This window comes from Nothobranchius furzeri, chromosome 2 (genome assembly GCF_043380555.1).
Source record: "Nothobranchius furzeri strain GRZ-AD chromosome 2, NfurGRZ-RIMD1, whole genome shotgun sequence".
NCBI lineage: Eukaryota > Metazoa > Chordata > Actinopteri > Cyprinodontiformes > Nothobranchiidae > Nothobranchius > Nothobranchius furzeri.
The window spans coordinates 16,461,074-16,479,234 of NC_091742.1; the positions used below are offsets into that span (position 1 = coordinate 16,461,074).

The 18,161-nt window shown below is 45.2% G+C and overlaps 1 protein-coding gene across 2 annotated transcripts in view; it reads right to left on the reverse strand.

Moving 5' to 3' along the window:
* vta1 (vesicle (multivesicular body) trafficking 1) overlaps nucleotides 1-18,161 on the reverse strand; it is a 29,224-nt gene continuing 11,063 nt past the window's right edge. The window contains exons 6-8 of one of the 2 annotated variants that reach the window (XM_070544607.1): nucleotides 16,431-16,667; nucleotides 13,464-13,538; nucleotides 1-324 (exon numbers count right to left, since the gene is read on the reverse strand). In XM_070544607.1, coding sequence (XP_070400708.1) covers nucleotides 179-324; nucleotides 13,464-13,538; nucleotides 16,431-16,667 — 458 coding nt within the window. In that variant the 3' untranslated portion in view covers nucleotides 1-178. The remainder of the gene's footprint in view (nucleotides 325-13,463; nucleotides 13,539-16,430; nucleotides 16,668-18,161) is intronic. The other variant, XM_070544609.1, reaches the window with a different exon arrangement.

The following is an 18,161-nucleotide window of genomic DNA, read 5'->3' on the forward strand; positions in this document are numbered from 1 at the left end:
GAACCACACGCTCACACACAGGACACCATTGTTGCTGCAGAACTTCATCCTGTCCTCGTGTGATGCGATTCTGTCCGTGAGCGCTGCTGCTGGCTCGCTGGGGGCCAGATCAGCGTGGATAGAGGAGAACACGGGGGGAGGGGAGGAGGGAGGGGTCAGACAGGAGAAGACAAGGACTTCATTCTTTGCCGGTGGTGAGAAGTTTCAGCGCTTTCTGGAGGTTCTGGATGGCCGTACCAACATCTTCGTACTGCAGAGCGCTGCCAGCGTACTTACAGAACTTCTGAGCCCTCGTGAAGTCTTCCGGGGTGAGATGGACGCCGCCTGGGGGGGGGGCAAAGGTGGGGAAATCGGAGCAGTGATGTGAAAAAAAATCTGATGAAATTACGTCTGAGTAAAAACACACACACAAAATCTCTCTCTCTCTCTCTCTCTCTTCTCTCTCTCTCTCTCTACTCTCTCTCTCTCTCTCTCTCTCTCTCTCTCTCTCTCTCTCTCTCTCTCTCTCTCTCTCTCTCTCTCTCTCTCTCTCTCTCTCTCTCTCCTCTCTCTCTCTCTCTCTCTCTCTCTCTCTCTCTCTCTCTCTCTCTCTCTCTCTCTCTCTCTCTCTCTCTCTCTCTCTCTCTCTCTCTCTCTCTCTCTCTCTCTCTCTCTCTCTCTCTCTCTCTCTCTCTCTCTCTCTCTCTCTCTCTCTCTCTCTCTTCTCCTCTCTCTCTCTCTCTCTCTCTCTCTCTCTCTCTCTCTCTCTCTCTCTCTCTCTCTCTCTCTCTCTCTCTCTCTCAGCATTCGTTGTGTGGACCGTCACTGACTTCCATTCATTTCAGTGACTGGATTGTTCCTACCCCCTAACTAGTCTAGTCCTAACTAGTCTAGTCCTAACTAGTCTAGTCCTAACCCTAACCTTTAACTAAAACTTTATTCACCCCAAACCTCTAAAACTAACGGGTAGAGATCTATGACATCGTCCCAAATTGAGGACCAGCCTCAGTGTCTTCAGTATGCAGGTAAAATGTGTTTTGGTCCTCGCTTTGATGTTTAGACTGGTACGCGCGCGCACACACGCACGCACGCACACACACACACACACACACACACGCACACACACACACACACACGCACACGCACACACATGCACACACACATACACACACGCACGCTTGCCTTGGGAATGGTGTATTTTTCCAAACACATAGAAATCCTTTCATTTAAAGACATCGGCCAGAGGCAAAAGTCCTCTGAACAGCGTGTGTAAAGAAGTATCACACCCTCAGATGAAAAAGGTTTTTGGATTTTCTTGATTGGAATTTACAGAAAATCTGATGTTTGTGACCGGAGCGGGAAAAAACAGAAACTAGCTTCCGGTCTAGGCCCTGGACAGCTGGTGACGTTCCACAAGGGAGCTCTGCTGAAACAGCTGTAGTAAGAAACCCCGACTCCGTTGTTTCTGCTTTAGCGTTACAGCAGAACAACGTGTCACCAGTCACATGTAGCTTCAGCTAGTTGGTCACATTTCATCATCATCGTCATCATCATCATCTTTATTTGTATAGCGCTTTAAAAACACAGCCAGATGGCTGACCAAAGTGCTGAACAGTTAACCCTAACCCTAACCAGACAATACAAAAATATCCATCCATCCATCCATCCATGCATTTTCATTCGCTTATCTGGAGTCGGGTCGCGGGAGCAGTAGCCTAAGGCGAGAGGCCCAGACTTCCCTCTCCCCAGCCATTTGGGCCAGCTCCTCTGGGGGAATCCCAAGGCGTTCCCTGGCCAGGTGAAAGACACAGTCCCTCCACCGTGTCCTAGGTCTACCTTTAGGTCCCCTCCCGGTTGGACGTGCCCGGAAAACCTCACCAGGGAGGCGTCCAAGAAGCATCCTGACCAGATACCCGAGCCACCTCAACTGGCACCTCTCGATGTGGAGGAGCAGCGGGTCTACTCCGAGCCCCTCCCGAATGACCGAGCTTCTCACCCTATCTCTAAGGGAGAGCCCAGCCACTCTTCGGAGAAAACTCATTTCGGCCGCTTGTATCCACAATCTCGTTCTTTCAGTCACTACCCAAAGCTCATGACTATAGGTGAGGGTAGGAACGTAGATCGACTGGTAAATCAAGAGCTTCGCCTTCTGACTCGGCTCTCTCTTCATCACGACAGACCGGTACAACGCCCGCATCACTGCAGATGCAGCACCAATCCGCCTATCGATCTCACACTCCAGTTTTCCCTCACTCCTGAACAAGATCCCGAGAAACTTAAACTCCTCGGGGCAGAACCTCATCCCTGACCCGGAGAAGGTATTCTACCCAATTCCGAATCAAGACCATGGTCTCAGATTTAGAGGAGCTGATTCTCATCCCAGCTGCTTCACACTCGGCTGCAAACCGCTCCAGCCAAAGCTGAAGCTTACGTTCTGATGAAGCCAACAGGACCACATCAACTGCAAAAAGCAGAGACCTGATCCTCAGGCCACCAAAACGGATGCGCTCCACACTTTGGCTGCGCCTAGAAATCCTGTCCATGAAGGTTATGAATAGAATCGGTGACAAAGGGCAGCCTTGGCAGAGTCCAACTCTCACTGGGAACGAGCCCGACTTACTGCCGGCAATGCAGACCAAGCTCTGACACCGGTCATACAGGGACCTAAGAACCCTTATCAGAGGGCCTGGTACCCCATACTCCCGGAGTACCCCCCACAGGGCCCCCCGAGGGACGCGGTCAAATGCCTTATCCAAATCCACAAATCATATGTAGAAAGGTTGGGCAAATTCCCACGCACCCTCCAGGATCCCCCTAAGGGTATAGAGCTGGTCCAGTGTTCCACGGCCAGGACGAAAACCACATTGCTCCTCCTGAATCTGACGTTCAACAATCCGACGGACCCTCCTCTCCAGAACCCCTGAATAGACCTTACCAGGAAGGCTCAGGAGTGTGATCCCACTGTAGTTGGAACACACCCTGCGGTACCCCTTTTTAAAAAAGGGGACCACCACCCTGGTCTGCCAGTCCAGTGGGACTGCCCCCGATGTCCACGCGATATTGCAGAGCCGCGTCAGCCAACACAGCCCCACAACATCCAGAGCCTTAAAGGGACTTTACGGAGTTAAGAATTTTTATGCTCGTAATTGCCCCCTCAGGCCAAAAGCGTAACGGCAGCTTCAATAGTAGGCTCGTGCACGAGGCGTGCATGCTGTAAGCGCACACTCCTTAACGAAAATAACAGCTCAGACAGTCCCGTGTGCGTGTGTGTGGCCTGGAGGACAGAGTACAGGAGAGCGCGCAGCTAATTAATGAAATAATTTGGTTCTGTACCTTTCTCTTCAGCACAGCCGACAAAGGTTTATGATGGGTCAGTCCTCCTGCATGCTCAGATCATTCCCTTCCCTTGCTTGAAAAATTGTTCCAAAATGAAAGTTGAACCCAAATCTTTTTTATCTGTGAATTCAATGCCGTTCAGCAAGTCTCAAATAAAAATTTGGGAATCTTACTGTAAAAAAATACCATTAATGTAAAAAAGAAACTCTAAATGAACTATGTTCACACCCAGAATCGAACCCAGGCCTTCAGCATGGGAGTCAGACATTTTACAAGAAGAGCTACACTATAGTACGATTCACAGTATCCGTAACTTTTAATCCTTGATGACACCAGAAACAACGTCAAACCAAAGAACAGTTCGAAGCGAAAATGGCTATTTTGTTGCTAATTTGCAGGAAATATCTAGAAGAAAGTTCTACAGAAAGTAGCTAAGGGTCCTCAGAATTGTAGCTAGGTTCGTCTAAGGCAGTGTGTTGTTTGTTTAGCTGGGGTCTCGGTAGAGCAGAGGAAAATAATCTAATCGATGCATTAAGATGCGGACATAAATGATTATGAATCTTTGAAGTAGCACACCATACTCGATTATAGCGGCTAGCTGCTAGCATTAGCCTCTAGCTTGCTCTGCCTCTAAGCGGTCACTGAGTGTATTCTCAGGCATCTCCTCGATCAGGAAACCTCTGGATCAATGTTCTGTTCTAAACTTTGCATTCATCTTTGTGACTTTGATATTTGGAGACGTTTGTGTGCGTTTTAGCGGGCCTATTCAACATGGCTGCCGCCCTCACCCACGTCATCAGGAAACAGCTACGGAGAGCAATGAGGGGCAAATAGTGAGTTTAACAGGGAGTGTAATGCTAACTAGAGAATACATGAGATGAGGATGCATCATGAATTTAGTTTAGCATGATAGATTTTTCCTCTGGACAGGAAATAATTACTGGGAATATTGTGGATGATAGAATATGAGCCTGCTCTAGATAGAATTTAAATTATTTTACATTAATTATAAATCTGTAATTAAATGAAAGTGTCTGTGAGACATTTGAGACATGGATCTCTGGCTCTCGCCTGTAGATTGATAGACAGAATGGAGTTTAAGATTTTTTTGGATTCTGAAATCTTTTATCCTATTTTCTGTGAAGGGGTATGATTTTAAATGTTTGTATTTTAATGGTAAACAACTTCCAAGATGTCTGAATTGTCAAAATAGAAAAAAAAATTGTGATTTTGCAAAAACAAAATTGTGATAAGATTTTTTTTCCATATCGCCCACCCTACGGGAAAGTCGCCGGTTTTCCTGATTACCAGTCCACCACTGAGTGCAACCGTCTTACAGAGACGTCCAGGCCGTCCACAGAAGTTAACATCTGGACAAAAGCATCTTCTGATGAGAAGGGTTGAAGACCATCACCATGCAAGTTCACTGCAGTTATCTAAAGCAGTGGACGTCACGAGCTGAACTCAGAAGACCCGTGAAGACGCCAAACACAATGAGAGTAAATTAAAAAGTCTTTATTAGGATGCTGAGTTACCAGGTGGGAGAGGCTGGAGACAGAGTCGGAGGGCAGGCACGAGTCAAAACCAGATCGGCACAAGCAGGTACAGGGAGCAGGCTGGAGACGTAGTAGAAGACAGGCGAGGGTCGTTATGGCAGGCAGAGTTCAAGGCAGGGGTCAGGAAAAAAAACAAGGTCCGGAGGCAGAGATCAGGCAGGGAGAATAGCTGGAGAATTTACTGGCAGGGTTGTAATAATCTGGCAGAGACTGGATAGCAGGATGGTTCTTTTATAGCAGGGGAAGCAGGTGTGTGAGATGAGCTGAGGTGTCAGGAGCAGGTGAAGTGGATGAAACTGATGACAGGAACAGGTGAGAAGAATGGAGTTGATTGTGGTTGCCAGGGAAACAGGGCTTGTCAGGAGCTTGGTGAAGGGACCAGGTGAGCTGAATGAAGGTGAAATGAGGAGGCAGAGGAGGGTGAAGGATGGGAGTCATGACAGTGGAAAGCCAAACTGGAGAGACCGTTTCCCGTGACACCATACGGTGGACACGAAGGAAGCCTCTCCTAAAGCCCACGCACAAACAAGAACACCTAGGGTTAGCTAGGGCCCATCCTGAAGGACACTCTAGATTCTGGAGTGATGAGACAAAGGTCACGGTTTTTGAAACTAATGATTTCAAAAGTGTACGGCCTCATTAAGGTGAGGATTTCTAAGAGAAATGCATGGTGCTACAGTGAAGCACGGTGGTGGCGGTGTCACGTGGGGCTGCATGAGTGCTGCTGGTGTGGAGGAGCTGCATCTTATTGATGGTATCATGAACTCAACAGTGTCCTGCTCTAAACTGAAGGCGAAGACGCTGCCATCACTCCGTGCACTTTTCCAATATGACAACGATCCAGAACACACATCTAAAGCTGCTGGTGCACCTCTGAAGAAAAACAGGGTGAATGTGGTAGAATGGTCAAGTCTGTCTCCTGATCTGAACCCAATCCAACACCTGTGAGGAATTCTGAAGCAGCAGGGTGAGCATCACTCTCCATCCAGCATCCAGGCTCCAAGAGGTTCTTGTTGAAGAATGGAAACAGATGTTGTAATCTGTCGCCATCTTGTTCATTCCATGTCTAGAAGACTTGGTGCTGTCCTTGAAAACCACGGGGGTAATACTAAATACTAAATGTGGTAGTTTTTGTTGTGGGGTGTCTTCATTTTTGTTTCAACCAGTTTTAGTAAAACTGAAGATTTTGGGAACCAAGTAAAATTATTAACCTTCATTACATGTTATGGAGTTAAACAAGTGTTCAATAAACCAGCCTTGGGAAAATTCTGAAAATTGCTCTTTTGTTCATTGAGCTGCCGATTAAATTCATGCTTTTTAAAGTTGATGAACTCATTTATGCCTAGCACTGTAAATGTTTCAAAGAACATTCACGTTCCACACATGACCGTGTCTGTTCACAGCTGATTTCTGCAGAGCAGCAGAAGGACTGTGGGTGTTTAGAGGTTGCAGGTTAACTTCCGTCTTTCCATGTAAAACCAGATGGAACAACGATTGATTCCAGAGATAAAAATCGTCAAGAGGGAAAAAAAGTCTAAACCTAAAGCAGACAGCCTGATTGGTGCCTTTACTCCAGCTCTCCTCAGAAACTACAGATTCATTAAAGAAGACTTCCCGGGCGGACAAGAGCAGAATTCCTGCGAAAGCCATTGATGACTCTTACAGCTGATTAAAATGGTTTCAGCTCAGATGATGAGGATTTAGTCCATGTAACCCACTATAGCTTTGTCTTGTCTGGTCCAGTATGCTTAAAGACTTGTGATCATCAACTTATGGTTCCACTGCTATGTCAGAGGCTTATTATGGGATGTAGAAACCATATCAGCTCAACACTCTACTCTCTAACAGAAGGACCAAATCCACAGATGAGAACATGTTCCCTCTCAGAGTTAAGTTCTGGTATTAACATCAACCAAAGCTAATTATTCCCATGCCTTAAGGAGACCCTCTGGGAGCCTCTAAGGACCGCTGACGGTCCCGGGAACTTTCCTCAGCAGAGGTTCATGCTGAAGCAGGCGTCTGCTGGCTGAAGGGAACTCATAAAACACGGTCCTCTGCTCTTAAGTATTCTGCAGAAACACGGCAGGAAGAGTGAATTATTTTGCACCATGGGCCTCTAATTCCACAGCCAATTACTCTCAAATATTCCCAAAGACGGGACGAGTCCGATGGAAACAGGAGGGAGAAGACTGGAAAAGTTCATAGAAAATGTTGCCAAAGAGATGGGAGTTGGTCAGAAAGCACGAATCTTTTAGGAGAAGATTTAGACATTCAGAGAAGAAACCAAACCCTAACCCTACAGCCCCCCCTCCGGAGCTTCAGGGGCGAGGGGATGTTGGAGATGCAGCCATGATCTCTAAACGAGGTGGCCATCTTTCCTCCACATCAGGGCGGTACGTATGACTTTCTCAAGCATCCCTGGAGTGGTCCAGGAGTGAGAACAGAGGGTTCCCAACCTGCTCTTCTACCTCTATCTATGGGTGTTCCTCAAGGGCCGATACTGGGCCCAGCCTTATTCAAAATCTATGTTAACACCAATCATGCTGTTGACAGTTCTCATACACATTTATATGCAGACGACACCATTTTATATGCATGCAGTTTTTCCTTGAACACAGCTCTGTCCTCCTTGCAGCACAACTTTAATCATCCTCAACATGCCTTCTCCAACCTTCAGCTCAAAGTTCATGATCTTCAACTGTAACTTTCCACAATCAACCTGCCACTCTATTATTGTTTCCCTGGATGGTACAGAACTACAACTTGGCAGCACACTTTCATCTGACATTCACTTTCTAAAGTCAAGTCTAGACTTGGGTTTCTATAGCAACAGGTCATCCTTTACTCATTCTGCAAAGCAAACCTTGGTCAACATGACAATCCTTCCATCTTAGATCACAGTGACATCATTTATAGGACTGCTTCCTAAAAACTTCTCGATGTCATTTATCACTCAGCAACCCCTTTGGTCACTGGTGCCCCTTTCACTACTCATCATTGTGATCTGTACTCACTCGTTAACTGGCCTTCACTCCATTCCTGCAGGATGTTACATCGGTATCAGTTCATATACAAAACAAAATGATGGCAGGGTTCGCATTGACCAGATATTTGCCTTATTTGATCATTTATTTTGACGGAGAAACCTCAAGTCAGAAAATATGAAAATGTATTCACCCGTGACTAAAGGAGTACAAAATATGGAGAAAACGTGGATGAAAACGATGGAAAATCTGGGTTTAGAGGTGGTGACCACATGAAGAGTTGGAGGAGAATGAAGGACAAATTCGCCCGTTAAATACTTTTAACGGTTTTTAGGTGTCTTAATGGTCTTGGGCCTTCTTATCTTTCAGAACTGCTTTTACCGTATGAACCCACATGGTCTCTGCGCTCCTCTGGCAGCCATATCCTTGTCATCCCTAAAGTTAGGACACATATTCACGGCAAGGCGTCTTTCCAGTACTACGGTCCTCGCCTCTGGAACGAGCTGCCAGGGGACCTCAGGGCTGGTGAGAACATTCATGATAGAAACAGACTCAAGACCCATCTTTTTAGCTTAGCTTATAACTGAATACTCTCACTTTTTAAATTAATTAATTAATTAATTAAAGTATTTATTTTATCTGTTTATTTTATTTTATTTATTTAATGTATTCTTTCTTTATACGTGCTTTTTACTTTGATTTATGATCAATATTATTTTAATATCTATATAACTTTTTGTATTATAATTCTCATTTTAGCTCATTTTATATTTTAACCTTAATTTAACCTTTTCCAGTGCTTCCTCTGTGGGAGCCCTCTGCCCCGGCGGCGGTGGTCGGCAGTGGCGGCCTGGGTGCTTTCCATGAGTGCCTGGGTGGTGGTGGGGGTCTCTGCCCTCCCTGCCCTGGGTGCCCGGTGTCAGTGCCTTGGCTGCTGCTGTGGATCTGCTGCTGTCGGGGTGGATGGCTCCCCTGATGGCGTTTCCTTATCCTTATCTTAGCTGGTCTGGCTCATCTGATCTCAGCCAATCGTGTTTTTTACCATGGGGAAGGGGGCATGTATGTGCGTGTGTGTGTGTATGTGTGCGTGCGCGCGCGTCGGTGGAGGAGTGTTGTGAAGGGTTTTTTATTGTCAGACTGTTTTTAAAATTCTGGAGATGGGAGGGAATGTGGGTATGTGGGGCCTTTTCAATTTGTTAAGCACTTAGAGTTGCATGTATTGTAGGATTAAGTGCTCTATAAATAAAGTTGATTGATTGATAAAGTCTGAGACACATAAACACATTAGTAAATGCACTATACTATATTGGAATCAGTGACACTTAAATAGAATTTTCATGATAATTTGGAACAGAGTGTAGTATCATGATTGCTGTAAAGACTCTGACACTAGTCAGTGACTTGATGCGACTCTGGTCCTGATTTGGCACTTTAGAAATAAACTGACTTGAACTGAATCTACGCCCTTGCTGGATACCGTGGTTCTTGTCTTCCTTTATGCAGAAAAAGGCCAGGAGCCTATCTTAAGACTAGATGGTCCTACATTTGTTTTTCTGTTATCTGACTTTGTTTGTTGTTCTCTGGAGTTTTACAAGTCATTTGTTTTAGCTTGCTTTTACCTTGATTTTTACTAATTTGTGGTACAGTGACCTTGAGTTCCTAGAAAGGCGCTTTAATTAAAATTTAATATTAATATTATTATTATATTGTGCGGACAGATTGTTGGCGGGGGGAAAAATCGAGGTACATTATTAATCCAATCTCAGCAGCCCTTCTCTTGTGTCTTTCTGGTATCGGGTCAATTTTCAGATCCTGGTATCTGTCTTTGGTCGGTGGTACTCATCCAAATTGGGTTATTTCTTACATTAAAATGACCCGTCTTGTCCTCTCCGGTCTTCCCAACAGGGTTTATTGGTTATTCCATCATCCAAACTGGAACCATGAGAGAATTGGCCTGATATTGCCCTTGCACAGACTTTGTGGAATGTTCGCCCAATGAGCGACAAACAGACTCCCAGTAGGAATGTTTAGGTTGGAGTGGGACGAGGCCGTGGCGTCTTTATTGTTCTTTTACAGTCACAGTTTTAATAATTTAATTCTGTTATTAAGTCTGTTCCTGTACTTGGGCAGCAGTATGGATATGGATAAACGTCAGTAATAGGAAACCGTTGCTGCCTTATTAAAGCTCATTGTTCTTATTTACCTGTCTGTTGCTGGATCTAATGAAGCTTTTAGGTGAGTATGCAGGAGGAGAAACTGCACATTTAAGGAAACAGAACGATTGATAGGCCTCGTTTAATTTCAGGTGAATGCAGAAATCAAAAGAAAAGTCTTTCAGCTGGAGTCTGAAACCTTCACGAAGGAGTTTTCCAGGAAAGCTCTTGTGGGAAAAGATAAAGACAACAATGGTCCCAGTGACTCAGGTCCGGAACAGGAATGCCAACACGGCACAGTGTTGTTTCAGGTACTCTGCTTTACCGGCTGCCATTAACAAACGAATGGAAAGGTTAAATAATCTATTTAGTCAGCTAACCCAAGGACTGCTGTCACATTTTCCTAGAGATGTATGCCGGTTGGATCCAGCTCAACAACATTACAGCCCCCCCCCCCCCCCCCCCCCCGGCTCTCTAGCAGGGCATAGGTTAATATTAAGGACGTTTCTTTGGTTTTAATTGCTTTTGGTGAGCCTTTAATGAGTCCAGTTGCTTTATCCTTATTTTAAAGACTTCTTATCATGTTTAACGTGTACGGCACTTTGGGCCACCCTAACAGAGGGTGTTAGGATGCTTTATAAATAAATAGATGAATGAATGAATGAATGAATGAAAAGTTTACTTTTTCCAGTTATTGTTGTTACAGAACCACGTCAAAGGCATTAAAAAAGCTACGGCAGAGATGTTTCGGGATCGACGTGATGAAGGTGTTGGTCCAGGGCAGGACGCCAAGGACGGTGGTGTCATTTTGGAAGGGCTGAGGACGTTTTCCGTTAACAGCAGCTACGGGTCTTGGGTTTGTCTATGTTCTGGATCTTAGTCCCAGAAGCTTAACTGTGATGTGTGGATGTTAACTGTCTCCCTACTCTGTGATCCTCCACAGAAATAAGAATAAAGGTCCATGACTGACTGGGATCTGGGACGCAAACTTCCAGCTTGGTTCTATTGGAGTGAAATGAAAACGTAGTTATAATGAAGCATCTTCTTGTCTTTGATGATCATGTGATCATAAAGACGTAAAAAAGGTTCAAACTAACGAGAGCCGCTTACTGAAACAGGAGCACGTCCTTACGGGTAATGACTCTCCTCTTCCCAGTCCTGAGACAGCTTTTAATGGAGCAAAGTGGGAAGGATTATTCTTCATTAGTGTGCTCAGACCAAACCTAATGCGTTCCTCAAACAGGCCATTACTTTTTAATTAAAAGAGAAATCAGATAAAAGGTAAAAGCCCGAGTTATTCGCTCTGTCCATGCGCCCGAAGCTAACGTTTTCATCTTTCAGCTGCGCTGCGGCCGATTTCACGTCTGAATTATTCAGGTTGGAGCAGGTCAGCAGACCTCCGAGGAAAACCTCAACGTTTCCGAGGAAACCAAGCAGACGACTTTTAATCATGAAGAGGTCAGTAAACAATGATCCCCCCCGCATAAAACAAGCATTAATGACACACACACACACACACCTCAGTTCATTCAGAAGCATTTGGACTCAAACTTCTTCAGCTGGTTTTGATGCAAAAGGAAAAGACGTTTGTGTCGTAGAGCAGCTCGACTGCAGAACAACAAAGTTAAAACCTTTCAAATGAACTCGGCTTTAGAACTAAAGCCTTCATTTTTGTCGAACTACAGAACAGAGAAAGGCATCAGCTGGTACCAAATTAGAAAGCACCACGTATCCCAAACAAAGACTACAGAGAAAGTAAAGCTGAGGTGAACTGGTACAAGCAGCGGGAGCTCTGAGTGATTTACAGGAAAATGAACCCCTCTCAACCACACCAACCAGACAGACATGAAGAGGAGGCCGGGAGCTGGGGTTGTAATGATAGGTTGCACATCAACATCTCCAGCCGTGATGCTTTTGTCACTGCTCATTTTACCTCATTTGATGTTCAGGAAAAAAGAACAAACTTCTACTCCGATTGGGTAAAAAGCCTGTAATCATCCTCACATAATCAGCTCTGATCCTCGGCTGATTGTGGGACACATCCTCATACCAGCAGAGCTATGCTTCATCTGTTATCTTTCACATATTCATAGTACCTCAACCAGACACTTTATAGGCTGAGGGAAAAGCACAGAATCAGATGCAGAACAGATTTTCTTTGTTCCATAGGTTGCATTTCCATTGCATCAGATAGAATTTTCAAACAGGCTTATTTCATTAGTTGTTCACTCTTAGAGGGTTGTAGAGTTAAAAACAAAGATGATTGACAGCAACAAGGGACAGAGCAAGCTTATTTACACTGGGTGAGGTAATGTTAGATGAGGTAATGATGAGTGAGGTAATGGTTTTGGATGAGATAATGTTAGATGAGGTAATGGTTTTGGGTGAGGTAATGTTACATGAGGTAATGACGGGTGAGGTAATGATGGGTGACGTAATGTTAGATGAGGTGATGATAGGTGAGGTAATGATGGGTGAGGTAATGTTTGATGAGGTCATGATGGGTAAGGTAATATTAAGTGAGGTAATGATGGGTGAGGTAATATTAAGTGAGGTAATTAATGATGGGTGAGGTAATATTAGATGAGGTAATGTTTGGGTGAGGAAATATTAGATTAGGTAATGTTTGGGTGAGGTAATATTAGATTAGGTAATGTTTGGGTGAGGTAATGTTAGATGAGGTAATGATGGGTGATGTAATGTTAAGTGAGGTCATTAATGATGGGTGAGGTAATATTAGATGAGGTAATGATGGATGAGGTAATGTTAAGTGAGGTCATTAATGACGGGTGAGGTAATATTAGATGAGGTAATGTTTTGGTGAGGTAATATTAGATGAGGTAATGTTTGGGTGAAGTAACGTTAGATGAGGTAATGATGGGTGAGGTAATGTTAAGTGAGGTCATTAATGATGGGTAAGGTAATGATCGGTGAAGTAAGGTTTGGGTGAGGTAATATTAGATGAGGTAATGTTTGGGTGAGGTAATTTTAGATGAGGTAACAATGGGTGATGTAATGATAGGTGAGGTAATGATGGGTGAGATAATGTTTGGATGAGGTAATGATGAATAAGGTAGAAAAAAATGGTAAATGGCCTGTATTTGATATAGCACCTTCTAGAGTCCTGGAACCCCCCAAGGTGCTTTACAACACAGTCATTCACCCATTCACACACTGGTGGGGATGAGCCACGATGTAGCCACAGCTGCCCTGACAGAGGCGAGGCTGCCGAGTACTGGCACCACCGGTCCCTCCGACCACCAGCAGCAGGCAAGGGGGGTTAAGTGTCTTGCCCAAGGACACAATGACAGCGACAAACTGAGCGGGGTTCGAACCTGCAACCTTCCGATTACTGGACGAGCCCTTAACTCCTGTGCCACCGTCACCCAGGAAATTTTAAGTGAGATAATGATGGGTGAGGTAAAGTAAAAGTTGAGGTGTTTGATGGGTCTTGCCCTGCTGCTGGGCGTTGAGAAGTGTGTGATCAACAGTAGGAACCGATCGAGGAGCAGGTACAGGTTTAGCGGCTTCTGATGGTCAACAAAGAAGTAAATAAATATTATACATAAAATATTCATCCATCCATCCATTTTCATCCTCTTATCCGGAGTATCAGCCTGAGCAAAGGGGCCCAGAATTCCCTGTCACCGGTCAAATGGGCCAGCTCCTCTGGGGGAATCCCACGGTGTTCTCTGGCCAGCCGATAAACATTTCCCCTACAACGTGTCTTGGGACACCTAGAACGCATTCTACCTTTTTCTCTTGAACTATTCAATAAAAAATAAATTAGAGTAAAGTTGGAATTCATGTAAAAGTTTGTTTCCTGCTCTCTGCAGTTACTTCTCTAAATAAACCTAATGACTTCTCCACCCAGATGTCTGCCTGCATCGAGCTGCCAAGCTTTATTCACAACGAGGTCATCCCACATGGTTCAAATAATTACAAACTCCAGATGTTACCAGCTGGGGAGAATCCCAAATGTTGAGTGATTCTTTAATGACTGAAACACTCAAAGTGTACAAAACTCTTAAGGGGCGTCGCAGATCAATATTTAATGAATCATTTCTTGCTCTGTCTCAAATTTTGGACTGGTGTGGTCGGGCGCTACGTCTGGTCGATACGAGCCGACAATTTCATCTACGCGAGGCGCTGCAGATCCTTTTCTGAGCCGAGTGCTGCATCACGGAGATGGATCCAGAACCAGAGACACGAGAAGTGAACCCAGCGCAGAGACAGGTCCTGGTATGGTTTCACAATCCGGTTCGGTCAGACAGATGGTCTCACCACAGACTCGTCTAGAAAACACTCGTCTCCAGAGATTTAACACAACTGGATTTGTTTGTATGGAAAATGATTAACAGACCTCCTAGGAATCTGGAGCGTTCTTATATATGAGAGGAATTCTTTCAAATAGATTTATGTTCATACTAAAATGCACACGCACACACACACACACACCCCTCTCTAATAAACTCTCAGGGGATAAATTAAAATCGTTCTCCATCAGAGAGAAAACACCTCGTCTGTGCTCTGGACGAGTGCCGACCCATTCCTCTTCATCCGGTCTTCATCACTGGGCAGAGACTTGATGAAGCAGCAAAACGACAACAACTCAACTAAATGTGTGTTTGCACTTCCTGTGCCAGCCCACAGCACAAGAGACGTGTGTGATCTTAATACAGAGACTACATGTTGGAATTTTGCCTTAAAACACACACACACTTATTTGAGAGTGAGTGAGTGAGTGAGTGAGTGAGTGAGTGAGTGAGTGAGTGAGTGAGTGAGTGAGTGTGTGTGTGTGTGTGTGTGTGTGTGTGTGTGTGTGTGTGTGTGTGTGTGTGTGTGTGTGTGTGTGTGTGTGTGTGTGTGTGTGTGTGTGTGTGTGTGTGTGTGTGTGTGTGTGTGTGTGTGTGTGTGTGTGTGTGTGTGTGTCTGAGGGAGGAGGGCAGTTGCCTCCAGTGCAGCAGACAAACAGCTTAAAGGAACTCGACTCACTGGAGGAAACTGCTTGAGACAACTTTAATGAGTTGAGTATAAAAAAATTTCTAGTTTTTCACAAAAATCCAGTTTCAAAAATGAAAAAAATTCATAAAAACATGGTTTCATCTGATCTTTCTCGTCAGAGAGGTTTCACTGTCCGCTGACGTAGATCAGCCATGGCAGCCATCTTGAATCCAACTGACACTGACACCTAATCTTTGCTAAAAGAGCAGGATCTGTCCACTGGATCAGGAGATGTTTGGCTAACATCCAAACAAACAGGCAAAAACATCATCGCCCACGTTCTCACTTTTGTTTAAAAATTAAAGCCTCCATTTGTCTCGACCCAAGAAAATCCCAAAATGTCTCAGAAATCCAGGATCTCTTTTGGCCACAAACAAATCACATTTCTCCTCAGCTTCCCTACATTGGCTGCCTGAGAAGATCCTCCCTCTCACATATAAAGCTCTTAATAACCAAGCTCCATCATACATCAGTGACCTGATTGTTCCATACGTTCCTAACCGATCACTTCGCTCTCAGACTGCAGGTTTACTGGTGGTTCCCAGAATATCTAAAAATAGGATGGGAGGCAGATCTTTTAGTCATCAGGCTCCTCTCTTGTGGAACCAGCTCCTAGCTTTAGTTCATGAGGCAGACACCTTGTCTATTTTTAAGAATAGGCTTAAAACATTTTTATTTGATAGGGCCTATGGTTAAAGAGCAAGTCAACCCCTACCAGAGTCTAACTCCACTCTCACTTCATGTTTGAAAAATGCAACACATGCTGTTGCCTGGCAGACCGAGAAGGCGGAGCTGCTAACAAATACACACACACACAGGCTCACGACAGCATTGTGACATCATAATGTACCAGTTTACATCGTAGCATACCTCTTAGCCAATAGCGGTGGCAGATTTAAATTAAAATACAGTGCAGAGTTTTTACCTGACAACGGCACAACACTGCCAGTTTTAGGCAGAATATTTAAATTTTAACTAAGATGCACTGAAGTGCCAAATTATTGACGACACGTGTCTGCAGACACGTGTAGATACTTGTTTATTTAGTTTATCAGCAAAAAAAAAAAAGTTTATTTGGGGGTGGGTGACTTGCTCTTTAAAATCTGATGTTAGCTCAGATCTGGACAAGTGGGGGAGTAGAGGGAGGTGGAGTGTACAGTCAGAAAAGACGGCTCTCCCTTGCCCTGCCTCCAACATGCCTCCATCTAAAAGGCTAGGTTATCCAGAGTTATCTCTGTAGTTATGCTGCTATAGGCTTAGACTGCTGGAGGACACACTGACCACTTTCCACACTCGACTACTTTCTTCTGCAATCTGCTCTTTAACTGGCTTATTTCCTGCTATTTCAGCTGTTAACTTTATTTTTTCTGATCCCGATGTTTGTTTGAAGGACATGACAGGAAGTTGCTGAGGGGTACCTGAAGGATGCGGCAGCTCAGCTGGTGAGTTGGCTGGAGCGTGGGCACCTGGTGGGATCTGGATGTTGTTGTAGTTTGTGGTTGGAGGGTCCATTGGGACTGGGCCTGGACCGGGAGCAAAGCCGATTTCCGAGGCGGGACCTGGACCCAGACTCTGGTCCTGTGATGGAGGATCTGCTCTGAAGGAGCCTCCATGAGAGAAGGCTTGTCCTGAGAATCCTTCAGCTCCAAACTCGTCTGAAAACCAACCAGGAAACACACAGTTTGTTAAATGGGAAGATATTTATGCTTTGATTTCCATAAATCACATGAGAGCATTTTAACGGTTCTGTTAGCGCTGCTCAGTGCTGCTGGACAGACCTCCATGGACCAGTTTACCAGCAGGACCTGGACTCGGCTGTGATACGACCAGTTTAAGTGGGCTAATTAACCTCTGGAGAGACCCCCCCCCCCCCCCCCCCACACACACACACACACACACACACACTGGTCTCTGAGCTGTGTGGGTTTCCATCCGCTGGGAGGGGGGTGGATTGTGTGTGTGCGTGCGTGCGTGCGTGCGTGTGTGTGTGGTGTCAGTGAAACCAGAACCGTGTTTGAGCAGAACTCCTGAGGGTTTGTCCCTTAAGCTTCCTCCCAGTTTTTCTCCATCGGGAGATTTTCAGGACCTTCCTGATGGAAACACGCGTGGGTGAAGGGGAGCTGGAGTCAGCTACATCCGACCATCAGCAGGCCGCTACATGGACACATGAACCAATCAGGGGCTGAAAAGGTGGGGATTAGTCTGTGGGTGGAGCTTAAACACTGCATGACAAAGAAACTAAACGGTAATAAATGTTCAACTGAAAGTAAAAGAAAGCGGGTAAAAGCTTAAAGAGCTTTAGAGAACTAAAGGCTTCCATAACTGTACTGAGGGAACGTTGGGAAGATGTTTCCTGGTTCTGCTCCAGGGGTCATCTCCTGACTGGTTAGATGGTGGTTTCTGCCGTCTGATGAAACCCAGAGTTCCTCCTGCCTTCCCGTCTAGAACCGCTTTCTGATTCAGTATCTTATGAACTCCCGTTTGAAGCCTTTCCTCATGAATACTAATCATTTAACCCGAGCTCTTTCTGACATTCCCATTATCCAAAGTGCTTCAGATAAAGGAAGCATTTGGGCTGAATGCAAGCGAGGAAGAGGAGTTTAATCTTCTCTAACCAGCAGGAATTTCCCTCCTGTGAGCGTGTTTACTCCCGAGCGTTTACGGATCAGGAGGGAGGTTTTTGGGATGATTTGGCTGATATGACGAGATGAACGAGTGAATGCTTAAAGCATCTTATTAAAGGAAGAATCATTGAACGTGTTTTTTCTCCAGTCAGGAAAGAAGTCCACCCAGCAGATCCGACACTAGACCCAGAGAGAGGGATCATGATGTCATCCCTAGAGTGGAAACCCCAATGCATTCTGGGGCAAAGGGGAGGAGACCCAGAAGATCTCTGGATGATGTCACCAGGCTTTGGTTCTGGTTCTGGGTCAGACACTCCTACCTCCTTGTCAAGTGAGAGTGGGTGTGGGCCGCAGATGGGCCCGATTTCACTCCGGAACGTAGACGTTTCATGGACAGCTCGGATCCAAACGCCCGGTTCTGATCCAAATGGGCTCCAAAAACAAGTCCAACGTGTTTCATCCATGACAACTAAGATGAAACATGTACTGTCAGGACATGCTGGAGTGCTCCTAAAGTCAATCCTT